The sequence below is a fragment of the Ylistrum balloti genome, unplaced genomic scaffold (genome assembly GCF_031769215.1).
Source record: "Ylistrum balloti isolate Yb309-2 unplaced genomic scaffold, AGI_CSIRO_Ybal_v1 Utg371152, whole genome shotgun sequence".
Lineage (NCBI taxonomy): Eukaryota > Metazoa > Mollusca > Bivalvia > Pectinida > Pectinidae > Ylistrum > Ylistrum balloti.
The window spans coordinates 13,461-28,226 of NW_026782631.1; the positions used below are offsets into that span (position 1 = coordinate 13,461).

General features: G+C 39.0%; 1 protein-coding gene across 1 annotated transcript in view; it reads right to left on the reverse strand.

Moving 5' to 3' along the window:
• LOC132561150 (nephrin-like) overlaps positions 1–14,766 on the reverse strand; it is a 65,086-nt gene that overhangs the window by 3,903 nt on the left and 46,417 nt on the right. The window contains exons 10-12 of the mRNA XM_060225878.1: positions 5,393–5,428; positions 4,029–4,259; positions 1,336–1,389 (exon numbers count right to left, since the gene is read on the reverse strand). Coding sequence (XP_060081861.1) covers positions 1,336–1,389; positions 4,029–4,259; positions 5,393–5,428 — 321 coding nt within the window. The remainder of the gene's footprint in view (positions 1–1,335; positions 1,390–4,028; positions 4,260–5,392; positions 5,429–14,766) is intronic.

Here is a 14,766-nt window from a genome sequence, read left to right on the forward strand (position 1 = left end):
ATCTCATAGAGATTTATTGTTTTAATCTTTGATTTGTTGCAAAGTTAAAAGTTATGTTATAGGTCTTTCCAGAAGCAACATGTTACCTGTCTTGAGCAGGCACCTTGAATTTACCATACAAGAGGCCCACAGGGACTGTATCACTTATCTAGCTTTGAATGGGTAAGACTGCTTTACCCAAACTAAAAGAATAGGAATTCTTAAGGTGTATATATATTTACCAATTGGGCTTAGCCCCTATGACCCCAGGGGGTCAGCTAAACTATTTACAAACAAGAGTATCAGTGCAATTGATAAATGCTCCCCCTGCAAATGAATGTTAATGGACATGAAATTTAAACAAAGTGCAATAGCTCTGTAATTAAGGGGTTGAGGGCTCTTAATATGGTACAATGCACATTATCTTTGTGCGATCAATGTATACAGCCAGTTTTGTTGTCCTAGTTTAAATACAAGTCATGCTTCAGACACGAAATTTAAACAAAGGGCAGTAACTCTGTAATTCAGGGGTCGAGGACCCTGGTTTGGTACACTATACATCCTCTCTGTATGACCAATGTATACACTAAGTTTCATGATCCATGCTTAATTTTGGGCAAAGTTATGCTCCCAACACAAAAGTTCCGCGAAAAATTTCAGGGAGCATAGAAATTCCTTTACACCAAAGAATGCTTCAGATCAAATTGGGACAGAATTCTGCCATCCCTACAAAAAAAGAACTTTTGAAGAATTAACTAATTATTTTCCCCATAGAGCTCTGCCCCTGACCAATCAAAGAGGTCTGAGATTCACTGTTCAATGTTCCACCTTCACATTATATGCTCCAGACCAAATTTTGATAGAATCCTGACATTCCGATGAAGGAAGCATTTTCGAACATTTGCTCTGTTTCCCTTATTGGGCCCCACCCTTTCTACAAAATTGAGTCCTCTTCACCCAAGGATGTTTCATTGAACACTAAAATATGGCATAGAATACTAGGATTCCTTGAGCAGAAGGATTTTAAGGATTTTGCTCTATTTTCCCTATTGGTTACTGCCCCTTTCCTCCCAAGGAGGCAGAGACCTACCATCGATATAAAACTGAATCAATCCCCTTCACTGAATTTGGACCAAATCAAATCATTTCTACAAAAGAGGCTTTTGAAGAACTTGCTAAATTTACTTTTTTGGGCGCCGGTACTCCAAGTATACATCAGTCTATACTTAAGGTATACTATGAGTATAATTGTGATAATTAACGCACAACACAAGAAAAAACTTTGTGTGTACCTCATGCACATGAAATCAACAATCACCAATTTATAATTACAAAGAATAAAAGCATTTTAAATACCTTTTTCCTGTTTCTTGTCAGGTCGGTTCCTTTTGTCTAATGGTTTCTGTTGCTCTGAAAAGTACCATAACAGTACATTAAAATAATACAACTATGATCTCTGCTATCAAAAACAAGAGGCTAACTGGCCTTGAGGGTCATCTGACTGAAGAGACTTCAGTCGCGGACAAAACTGAATTTCACCAGTGCATGCTGTAGAAAGTTTCCATCAGATAAATAGCTTTAGAACATATTTTGCTATGAAAAGGTGACCAAAGCCAACACCGAGTCAATTTTGTTGGTTCTAACAAAATTTTCTCTTTATATTTAAGTAATAAAGACTCAGAAAACTCAAATTTGGAAATACACTTGAGATCCCTGAGGGATAAAAAGGAAAATGCATATGAAGTTTGAGAAAGATCTATTTAGTAGTTCTCAAGAAATAGTGATAACAAACTTTCAACGTCAAAATCCAAGATTGTTGGGCAGACGGACGGATGAAGGATGATTTTTGCTGATGGTTAGCTGAAAAGAAAAGTAAAAAGTTGGTCTCGAAAAGCAAAGTCATTATAGTACCCCTTAACCTCAAGTTCTAAACTTTAGTCATCAAACAAGCAGCCAAGAGGGCCCATTGCATGCCACAGGAGGTTATACAAATCTAATTCTCCTTCACCCAACAATGCTTAAGACTAAATTTTGGCAACATTCAATCAACCATATTTGTGCAAAAATTGCAAAAAAATACCACAAAGCACAGGGATACCCTCTTTTTCAATCATGAAAAGTAAACTGGAAAATTTATTTAACAAAACTCTTAAACAAAAGTCTTTAAAAAGTTTAAATATTTGAAGATGGTCCAATTAAGGATTTATGTCCTTTTGGAATATTTTCATAATTTCGTTGTTAAAGCTCAATAAGTCAAATGAGTATTTTCACATTTTTTTTTCTTAATATGTATCATACCCTTACTTTGTAATGAAAGACTACAATGCAAAAGAAAGAATATCTGTTATTCAGGAATAAAAATCAGAATGATATATGGAAACAAACCATTTGATGTTAAACACATTCTGACGCCTGCACCTGAAAATGTAGTGTGACAACATATTACTTTGCTTTTAATCTTCTTTCTAAAATCAAGCCGTCCATGAAATCACCACCATCAAAAAAGTTTAATACTGGAATTTGTTTTACTCTGAGGTATACATCCATTACAAAATTTAATTTGCTCTTGTTCTTATTGGGACCTGCCCCTCCCACCAAGGGAGGCAATGACCCACCATTTATAAAACAATTGAGTTTCCTTTATCTAAGAATGCTTAAGACCGAATTTGGGCAAAACCCTATCATTCCTGCAGGAAGAGCTGGGTTTTAAGATTTCCCCTTTTTGGCCCACCCATCTGGCCCCTTGGTGCCAAAATGGACATTTATACAAAATTTGTTTTCTTTCTCTCAAGGAATCTTTGAACCAAATTTTCTTTAAAATCCTGTATGTCGTTTATGACAATAGCAGCAAAAGTTGATGAGTGGATGGACGGACAGAGAGACGACAGGTGCAGTGATCTGCCAGAAGCTCACTTGGCTCTTTGGGCGTTGTGAGCTAAAGATTTTTGAAAAAGTAAATCAAACTTCTGACAATGTGTTATGAGAGATTGTGCCTGATTTACCAGGTATCTCATTTACATCGCTATCATAGAACACCTGATATCCCAATATCCGATCACCACTTCAGTTTGCAAAGAGAAAATCAGCCTTCATCTTGTCTCAATAAAGATATGTTTATATTAAGACTGATGTCATTAATGTTGATTAACACTAAAAGAGTATTTACAGAAAGTCATTTATGAACACTCATAGCCCATGACATTGTGACACAGAAATATAGGTCACAATGAGTAGTCACAGAGAACTAACCTGAACAGATGTAATCACAACCTTTATTGGTCTGGTACTCTGGCTATGTTTTTAGAATAGGGTATAGGTTATCAATAGAGAACAGTGCATCAGTTATCATCAAGTAGGTGATGATGAGTCAAGTGTCACATGATGTTCATTGCTTTTGTGTGAACTGTAGTACAGATTTCATATCTTCAACTGCATGAACACTCAGCTGTGGTGATTTTGTGCTCATTTCTGGTCTGAAACTTCATCTGTACACTGCAAAGTCTACGCTAACAATTGTAGGTAAGTGTTGTAAAATTATCTGTTTATTTCATGTCATATATATCATATATGACAAAGCTATGAACAAATTTCAAAATTTTGGAACTTGTTTTTCAGGATAAAATACCAAAAATACTTAAGTATCTATATCACTAATGTTTGATTTGTTCAGCACATAAAGTGCATAAATTCTTCCTTCAAACTTCACTACACCCGAAACATCATTAATTTAAGAAACCATTTCATTCTAAGTTTAAATGATGTTACAGATCAAATTTGGTTGTTGAAATCGACTCAAGTAATTTTAAGAGGGGTAGCATTTTAAACCCAAATTTGCCTTTAGAGTTCACATCCCCAGCAAATTTGAATTATTGTTTAGTGCTAAAGGAACAATTAAAGGACAATGCATGACACAAGAAAAAAAATGTGAATAGGTCATGATGACTCTACCAGTCACACAGAAGGTGAGATATTTCAAAAATAGGCCCTAAGGCAAGTCAAAGCTGATACATGTATGATAATGCTCAACAAATTTTATTACTTTCAATTACCTTTTCCACCTTTTCCTTTCGGTTGTTTCATGACTTCAGCATATAGATCATTTTTAGAATCCTTCTCGCCTTTACTTGTCTTATCCACAACAGCATAGACAGAATTTGGATCAACAGGGGCTCCATTCTTTTTGTTTGGTTTACATACAATAGCATACTCCGAAGATGGTCCAGGTGCTGGTTGATAATTTGCCCCGGCTGATTCATACAGTATATTAGGTTTCAGGCCATCTGAAAGTATTTTATGAACAAAATTTTTCAGTGAATCAAATTTACCAGCAAATAATACAGAAAATTCAAAATTTTCATAACAGGGAGTTTATAATCTGTGTTCCGCCAAAGGCATATAGAATCTAGATTATTGAGACACTACAGCAACGCTACCATAGAAAATATTCACTATGTGTTATTAATCACAGGTTGCAAAAACAACATGATTTATATTACTACAGAAACAATAATTACAAAATATTGCCAATAGATCTTGATGCTAGCCATCACATGGTCTTCATTTGGCTTTCAGAAGTTTGATCTTTTGCATTCTTTTTTATGCAACCAGAGACAATCTAAGACCATTATGTACTTCCTGTAATGTGGAAAATGAAACTATTGCTCATCGCCTATCGGATTTATGCTTGATTCTATTTGCCGATAACAGAAAACATCAAGATAATACCAATATGACAACCTAATCATAATCAAAACTCATTAAACTAGAATTGTCATCCTGAGGATAACTAATACTCATCTCAGTTGACCTACAAATTGCTCCAGAACAAACTTTGACAATATCCTGGTACAGAATTATTTTCAAGAGCTAACATTTCCCTTAAGGGGCCCCACATCTCTGATGTCAGACTCCTGGTTGATACAAACCTAGGTTTCTTTCAATGAGAATGATTTGAGAGAATTTTCTCTATTTCCATCATATGGCTGAACCACACAAGGCCAAGAACGAACTATCATTTATACAAAATTGGTTTCTCTTTACCAAAGTATGCTTCACATCCAATCAGGACAGAATATAGATATTTGTACACAGGAAATGGATTTTCAAGGATTTTCTCTATTTCCTCTATTGGTCCCCTCCCACCTGATGGGGCCAAGACCCATTGTTAATACAAATTGACCCAGAGCTTGTATCAGACTAAATTGCGAAAACATTTAGGCATTCCTTCAAAAGAAGAAGGATTTTTCAAACATTTCTCTATTTCCCCTTTTCATCCCAACCCCCCAAGGATGTCAAAACCTACTGTTTATCAAAAACTGATTCCCCATGAGGAAAAGATGCTTCAGAATAATGGATGATGCATCATGACATAAACTCACAAGTTCTTTAGACCAAACAACTGATCTATGCTTACCTGATGATTCAGGCAGATTGTTAGGTTTGGCATCATCTGTTTAAAGATATAAAGATTGTTCAATAAAAAGATATGAATACATCCGATACAAAAAGGTATTTTAGGATATGTGTGGTGGAAAATGCCACTAGGAATTATGTACAAACATCCACTAATAAGCAAATATCACTTTGTGGTCTCAATTTTAATGATTTTCACAAAACATTGAATCAATCTCCAGAATACGTCAATGAGCAACATCTTTTTTTCTGTGATTTTGATTAAATTTTTCTATCACAAATGACTTGTGTCCCCTTGATATCCTTCATTATGATGTGAACAATGCAACTGCATTTAGCACAGAATAACACATCATATTTTAGATCAGAAATTTGTCTTACAGGGAAATTGGTTCTGATTTTTGCACCAATGTCTTTATGAATGTGCTCTATTTTCCCTTTTGGAACCTGCCCCTGAGGGATGAGACCCACCATTTGAACAAACTTTATTTTCTTTCATTCAAAAATGCTTCAGATCATTATTGGACAAAATCTAACTTCCTTCTGAAGAAACAGAATTACAGTGGAAACCACTTAATGTCATATCTGTTAATGCCACTTTCCAGTTAATATCATGTTTTCTTGAAATATCCATTTTCCCCATATCTATTCAAGTAATCCAACATCTGTAATTTTAGAAGATATTTGAAATTTCAGTCAATTTGACCCATTTTTGACCATGCCCTGTGGGGGTTAGTCAAGGTCAATTTGTGCACCTCATCAAACTCTCAGCTTATACTAATAAAAAAATCTATCCACGTGTGAACTGTTTCTGAAAGGAAACAAACAATTTATGCTAAAAATTGAATATTACCTCCTACTCAATTTTCATAAAGAACTGTTAGACACTTCCATCCATGAAGAGTTTTTAGTTCTACATTAGCTGGGTGTTGAAAAGAAGATTTGTTTTAGTCAATTTGACCCATTTTCCCACCACCCAACAGCCCCTGGTGGTCAGTCAAGGTCAATATGTGCATCTTATTAAACTGTCATCTTAAACTAATAATTATAATCAGGTTTGAACAAATTCCAATAAATGATACACAAATAACCTTAAAAGATGTGGTTTTCCCATAAAACTAGAGTAAATTTTACCCCCACCACAGGGGGAAATGTGACACCCTGGGGTCATGAAATGTACAATTTTGGCAAAGCATTTGGAGACCTTTCCATCCACAAAGAGTTCTTGATTCTACCATACCTGCGACTTGATAAGTTTTTTTTTACATTTCCAGTCAATTCTACCCTTTTAGGCCCTGCCCTTCAGTCACTTAGGGGTTGGGGACCATATAATTTTTCAACTTAGGTGCACCTTAAGCCATGGAAGGTTTTTGTAAAATTTCATTGAATCGGTTCAGGAGTTTTCCAGAAGAAGTCAAAAATATTAAATGTTAATGAGACATGATGCCGGACAAAAAGGAATCGCATTAGGTGACCTTAAAACTTACTGATAGGTTAATGCCGATTAATGCCAAGGGCATTGCTACATGCCTGGATGCATTGTGTAAACATTGCCACTGCCCTACAGGCCAACTTTTCATACCTCACCAAATCCTCAACAATAGACTGACCTTTTTACCTGTTAAGGCCAACTCTTCCGAGATATCCTCGTCTGACATCCCTTATACAAGTTCATGTTTTGAAGCCGTAATAATATCACCGGTGTCAAACATTTGGACTTTAAACATGAAATATGTTCCTATGGGGCGAAAAGTGTCAACTATTTTCCCAATCCTGCCATTTGCACCTACTCTCACCACACTTCCTACTTTGAAGTTCATGATTGATACCAATTCTATTATGTTAAGTTTGGATTTGCTAGGGGGTGACAAGTTGGTACCGTATTTGCATACTAAACTTATGGTAAGTAGTATCATTATTATTATTTCATTTCAGTAATAATTACCATAAATTTAGTATGCGAATTCGTTTTATCGTAGTGGTGACTAGAAGCCACGCTGCCCATCCAGCACAGACAAAGTAGTAGAGAGGGAGAGCAGAGTGCCAAAGAGTAGGAAGGGACCTTCCCGTGTAAGAGCAGGTGTACCCATGTGCCGCCATACAGAAAGACATGCCCCGGGGCTAACGAGGAGGCACAGCCACTGACTGTGCCACCACCAGAGGTCCCAATGAATACAGGCCTTTTGAGTGGAAAGCTAGGGATCGCAGATAAAAATATGTGAAGGTATCCCTGCCCCGCCAGAATGCTGCAGACATGACCTCCTGAAAGGAGGACCCATTGACAAGGGCCCAGGACGCAGCGAGGGCCCTGACTTCATGAGCCTGCACTTTCACTATCGCCCGAGTCTGATCATCAGAATGCTCGTAAGCATACTAAATCACCTGGCAAACCCATTCTGGAAACCGACTGGGAGGAGATATCTCGTTGTCCCTGTTTGATGGGCAAAAACAGGCAGGTTCGAGAGCCCTGTCCCCCCCCCCCCCCCCCTCCCACCCCTGGTTTTATCAAGATCAAACCTAAGAGCCAAACAAGGACAAAGCAACCTATCTCGCTCCTCTGAGCTAGTCAAAGTCGGGATGCTGATGGGATCGGGTGAGAACCCCAGAACCTGATTTTTCACTAAAAAGGAAGGATCAGTTAGGAGAGTTATGGCAGCGTGGCCTGTGGACCAACGTAAACAAGAAGGGAGCAACGACAAGGCATGGACTTCACTCCTCCTACGTCTAAAGGCCAGAGCCAAAAGGAAGACTGCCTTGGAAGTTGCATACTTCAACAAGGCAGACTCCAAGGGCTCATAAGGAGCCCTGGTCATTGAATCTAGCACCGAGGCCAGATTCCACTATGGGGCCAGCTTCCGAACTCTGGGTCTATCCAGAGCAAAGCCTCTGATAAGGCCAGAAAGAGAGGAGGACGAACCTAACTCTTTCCTGCCATAAAAAGCAAGGACACTGGCAATAGCTGTACGATAGCCAGCGATAGTGCCAGGTGCCAGCTTGCGGTCCCTAAACACAGAGAGTAGGAAATCCGCAATCAACTGCACAGAGGCTTCGAACAGATCAACCTCACTGCCGACACACCAATCACAGATCTTCCAACGTGACTGGTAGACGGCATAAGAGGAAGCCCTGAATGCGGTCTGACACCTCTCTTGGCCTTGGCGATTCTTCCAGAGATAGCCTTCACGCATGAAGGTGGAGGATCTCAGGTCGAGAATGTGTCATTCTGGACTGAGGCTGGCGAAGGAGATACGGTCTGGTAGGGAGAGCCAAGGGCTCCTCCACCAGAAACGACAAGAGCTCCGGAAACCAAGGTTGCCTCAGCCACAGAGGGGCTATCAGAAGTAAGGAGCAGTGATGCTCCCAGATTTCTGCCTTCTAGCAGAGACTGATCTGACAGACCAGATGCCCGAGGGGCCACCAGAGAATCTAAAAGGCTGGTGGACTCGGGAATCGACGAAGCCCAAGGTGGAGGGCAAACCTCCGCCCCAAGAATACTGGAGACATCGGCCCGGAGGGCCTGCATCCCGGACAGCGCATGTTGAGTCTCAGCTTCAGCAGCATCGGGACCATCTTCCTGCTGGAAGCCCTCCTCACTGGTAGGGCCGTCATCAGACGACTCGGATGGGTCAATATCTGTGCACCCAGGAGAAAGATAAATAACATCGTCTACCTCTGCTATGCCTGAGGCCTCAAAATCCATCTCCTCCTTGATAGGGACCGAAGTCTCTGTAGGAGGATCAGGGGCCACCGCAGCAGCCAACTCCAGAGAGCGCCTATCTGTCATGGCTGTAGGCTTAGGTTTAAGACCCGACGTTGACCCCTGGGACTTGGAGACCAATAGGTCTGCATTGAAGGCGGAAGTCCTAAAGGTCCGGCAAACCTTCTAAGGACCGGCCGACAAGGCCCCCGATGTAGCAGAACGTTGGGTGGATTTTGAACTGCTTAACCGTCTCCTAGAAGGACTGACCAACCCCCGGGGATTCCACAAGGGAAAATCCATAGGGTTTAACCCAAACCCCTGAGGGAATGGGAATGGCCCCGCAGGCTGGGAGTGACCCCCAGACCTGGCCAACATGGCCCGCCTGAGTCTGGTGCTGGCCATCCTGTCTGAAAGACAGGGATGGACCACCACTCCCACCATGTTGACACCCAGACATGTTCGGGATAGGCCCGTAACTGCATGGATACTGTTGGTACCCAGAACCACCCACAGGCTGGCCTGTGCGGCCTAGGGATGAATGTCTGCAGGCACCCGCATACCCAGAGCCCAGGGGAAAAGGTGACTGGAAACCAGATGCCTGGCTTGTAAACCCAACCCGTTAGGGGAAACCCCCTGGGTCACCTGAACAGGGAACTCTGGACTGGACCGGAACTGACCAGAACCATCAACATGTGAGGGCAGGAAGACAGGCCCAACATTGACGCAAGGATTAGTGAACTGCACGTCATTAATCCATGTAGCCACAGACAACCCTGACAAGAAATCTGTGGCCCCAGAACCTACAATCGAAATTACAGCTCCAGAGTCAAGGCGGCCAACAACACCACCTGGCGCACCGGGATCACTGAACGAATCAGTGACCGGTGGTTGGAAGTCCCTACCCGATGGTAACACCGTTGGCAAACAGGAGCTCCAAGCCAATTTGACCCTCGACTGCGCCGAGTCAGGGTCAGGTCTGTCCCCCTCCCCTACTCTATGGCGTGCCTGGACAGAGGGGACCACCCTAAGCTCGAGGGTAAAATTTGACAGGAAAAAACAGTCGACGAAGCAGCAAGAAAACAAATTCTAACTTCACGAAAATCTGAACAATGAGACGCATGGTCACGCATTCTCAAACACGTGGAGGAAAACACGGCTGGCAAAAAGGTCAAAATAAACACATGCCAATACTTAATTTCGAAAATAAGTTGGGAGAGATGGGTTGCAAACTACTAAGGGAGTAGCAATATACTCAGACAATAATAGCAGTACGAAGAGAAAGAGTAAAGAAAGCACTCAGCTCAGACATCTCTGCACTCGTCGACAGCCATAAAGGTAAGAGGAAGGGAGATCACTCTATGTTCCTGCCATAATGGCTCATGGATCATAGGGAGGGCGGGATTATTTGAATCTTTTGTTGTTGGGATACAAAGATAAGGGGTCTGGAAAAATATTTTAAATCACTCGGCACAGGACTGGTTGGATGAAAAATTTACTCGTCCGGATTGGAAACTTACTCGTCCAAATTCAGCTATGAAATGGCGACTTGATCAGCGAGGATGTGACATATGACAATTTTTTAATTTTTATTTGAAGTTTTAGTGAAAAAAAACTATGTAGTGATGACTGTAGTGATGGCTGTTTTGTGTCAGACGTTGTGCTCAACTTAGGCCTAGTCGTAGTGTTTGTTTGCATCCGACTGACTAGGTGCTGTTAAGAACGAGAGCACCTGACATCAGTATGACCACTGGAAAATGACTAAGGTATTCCGAATGCTATATTTGACGTCATGGGAGTTCCGGTGTAATCGAAAGTTAGAGAGCAGACTGGAATATTTTGTTTTCGAAGTACCGTAAACATGTTTCTTTGTTTTAAATTTTCTCCGACTGACAAAGATAAATCTGGTTGTCCGAGACAATTTTCACTCGTCCATGATGACCGGACCAGTGCTTTTTCAGACCCCTGAAAGATTGGTGTAGGTACCTTATTTGCATACTAAAGTTATGGTAATTATTACTGAAATGAAAATATATCTTACCGGTGTGAAATCACTTAAAATATATTCAATAGATAGCATATAAGTATAGACTGAGATTGCAACTATACAAAATGTACTTAACAGACTTTGATATACTCTTTATTTTGTGAAAATTTTACATTTTTTATATGAAAGTTATCAATATGCTTACATTTTTATGCAAATATAACATATGTGGTACCAAAATAACAGACATTTTATGTACTTTTGACTGGTATATAAAACTTTTCATTTAAAAGTCTCATGTAGCAAGTATTTGTCATTATGTTAGGGTACCTTTGTCTCTCAACCTGGTGTTGTACAAGGAGGTCCAGTATGACTATTAGTAGTCATAACGACTAATCATTTATGTGGTTGTATGTTATTTCCATGTATTTACATATGGCGAAAAAATAATAGATATCTTTGTGGGAGCCAAATGTTGACCCCACCTTTGTTCTCCTTGCATCAGACTAAATTTGATTTTAAAAAAACATTCTCTTTCCCCTATTTGACCCTACCCCATATGGCAGAGATCCACTGTTTATACAAAAATTATTCCCTTTTCACAAACAATGCTTAATTTTACTTTACATTTTGCCAAAATCCAATTATTTCTACTGGAGGAGTAGGATTTTAAAGAATTTACTTTATTTCCCCTATTGGACCAAGCCCTCCTGTCCTACAGTGCCAAGGCTCACTGTTTCTTCAAAAAAGATTCCCCTTCTTTTTAACAATGCTTCCGACCAAATTTTGCCAAAATCCAATCATTCTTACAAAGTTAGGATTTCAAAGAAATTGATCCATCTCCCCAATTGAGCCTGGCACCTCCTGCCCAACATTGCCAATTGAGCTGAAAATTATCATACATTACTATTCATTCTGGGTACATACAGAATGATAATGACTTCATTGGAAGTACTGTATGTAAAAGAACAATTTTGTAAAGTACAGGTTGATTTTTGAGTTAGAAATGTGATAACATGTTGGCCATATAATCAACACAGTTGTCCTATATTGGCTGTAAAGTTATCAAGGCATCTTTTTATCTGGATTATTCAACTGAAATTCTATAAGACAAGTTGGGGAATTATAAATTGCCACCGACGCACCATTTATAAATGTGAACAAGTACACCAAGTATGAGGTTCCTCCGTTGGTCAATGGTAAAAATATACTAGCAGAAAAAAAAAACTACCGTTAATTTGCGTGTATAGTGCGCAGGTACTTTTTTGGGGTCAGATTCAAAAAAAAAAAAACAGATTTTCTACAGAGAGATTAATTGATTACTGGTTACCGCAAGGAAACAGTTGATGTGGTTTGATCCATTGATAATTAGGAAACCTCAATCATCGTGACCCTAACATATTTAATTACCTTATGTAAACAAATTCACTCCGGTACCTGACTTAACAAGCATGAAAGGCCTGGCTAATTGGATAATTCACGGTTATTAACAGGTAACAAACACGTTCAGTATGAGGAGATTAATGACACCCAGCTTGGACTGAATTCATGCTATCGCTCAGAAAACAATGTTGTTTTAACTGTCTGAAAAGATTCAATCATACCTTGTCCCCATATCTGTACCTAACACGGTATCTGAAGGTACTTAATTATAGATTGTTTACACTGACTTCGACATACGGTACATAGTATAGCATGCTATAACTATGGAGTTACAGTCAAAACTCCCTATCCAGAAATTCAAGGGACAGTGGAAAATATTTAGACTTATCCTAATTTTGACCCAAACATGTGTCCAATATGGTTGATGATATCAGTTTTCTGACGTTGTGTACGGTTGCAAAAAGTAGGGCTACACTAGTATGCCAACAGCGTAATTCAATCTGTCATTTTAAATGGGAGTAAATAAATAGAAACAAATAAATTTCTACTTTTCATACAATTAACATGACATATAATAACTCCAATCAAATGTACTCTGGTTGTTAAGTCCCATACACATGTACAATACCCAAGCACATATACATCCTATATTATGCAGAATGCCAAAAAACCAAACTTAAAATTTGCATTTGATTTGCTACAGGAAACAAAGTATTAAGTTACAGCTCATATTAATATCACTTTCTAAATAAACATATGAAAAACATGGCACTAGAAAGGCTTTACATGCTACAGAAAACATTGTACAAGTGCTATACTTAACAAGATGTCCAGAGGGCCTGTATCTCTCACCTGGATCTTTATGACCAACAATACTATATCTGTGCATATGTCATACAGTAGATGCTTAAAGCAATATGACAAATTACTCCATACTGTCCCTTAGTATTCAGCCCCCTCATCTGTGTAATGTTGAATTAAGACTTTCTTATGATGTTTCCAGTTAATTATAATTGACAGCTTTCTTTTCAATCAGGGAAAGAAAATGGTCAAACAATATAGCAGAAAAACTCTAAGTAATAGCTGGAGAGATGACCCAGGATAGCAGAAGCTCTATGTTTTCACACACTATGTGGGCACCATTAACGGAAACTTTTGGCCAAATATTATGATTCTAGGCCTTTATGTTAATCAAAAGTTTTTCAAAGGTTTAACACATTTGACTGTTGTGAACTTGAATATGGGCCAAGGTCATTTCTGTTCACAAATATTACCAGGCATCATTGTGAACCTATTTTAGAATAATATCACTATCCTAGATGATTTGGATAATCAGAAAATATCATTTAAAGGTTTAACACATTTGACCCCTGTGACCTAGACTATGGGTCAAGGTAATTTCTTTTTGCAAACTTTCTTGGACTTCATCAAAGGAACATACTGGCCAAATATAATGATTCTAGGCTTTTCGATATTTCTGCAAAAAATTGTTCAAACGTTATAACACATTTGACCCTTGTGACCTTGAAGATTGGTCAAGGTAATTTCTTTAAGCAAACTTTGTAGCACACCATAAGCAGAACATAGTAGCTGTGACCTTGAATATGGGATTCATCAACGAAACCTTCCAGCCAAATATGATAACTCTACACCTTTCGGTATTTCAGAAGAAGTTTTTTGCGACGGAGGGACTACAGACGCTGCACTATGGCATTAGCTCACTTCGGACCAGTTGAGCTAACAAATAATGCACAGATATAGACTCTATCCATGAAAAATACTTTCAGCACTTTATTATCCAAACACTAAATCCAGCGAAGTGCCTGATCATAGTCCTTTAGTAAATAAGTTCAAAAATGAGTTTCTCTGGGAATTGTCAGGATCAGATTTTGTCAACAATATCATTTTGGTTTGATGGTTTTATTTTTATTGTTCCTGAAGATGCACACAACCAAGATAAATGTTGTCATGTTTTGTGTAAATGCGCTACTGTTTCAATGTACTGATAAGTCACTGCTACAGGATGGTGACACTAAGTAAGAAGCCAACTTTAAATGGGTAATTAATTATCAGAGACCAAGTATAGTGTGTATGATGGACCAATATGAAACAATGTATGAATTTTTCCTTGCTTTACAATTAAAAATCAATTTGACTCAACTCAATGAAATCTGAGTCAATCCAACTAAAATCAGGAAGAGACAGAAAGGAAAAAAATGAGATTTCAAAATTACTTCAACTCAAACGGAATTATGAGACGTGTTTCAACTGTATTCAAGAAACTGCCTACAAGTTTTCAACAGGGTTT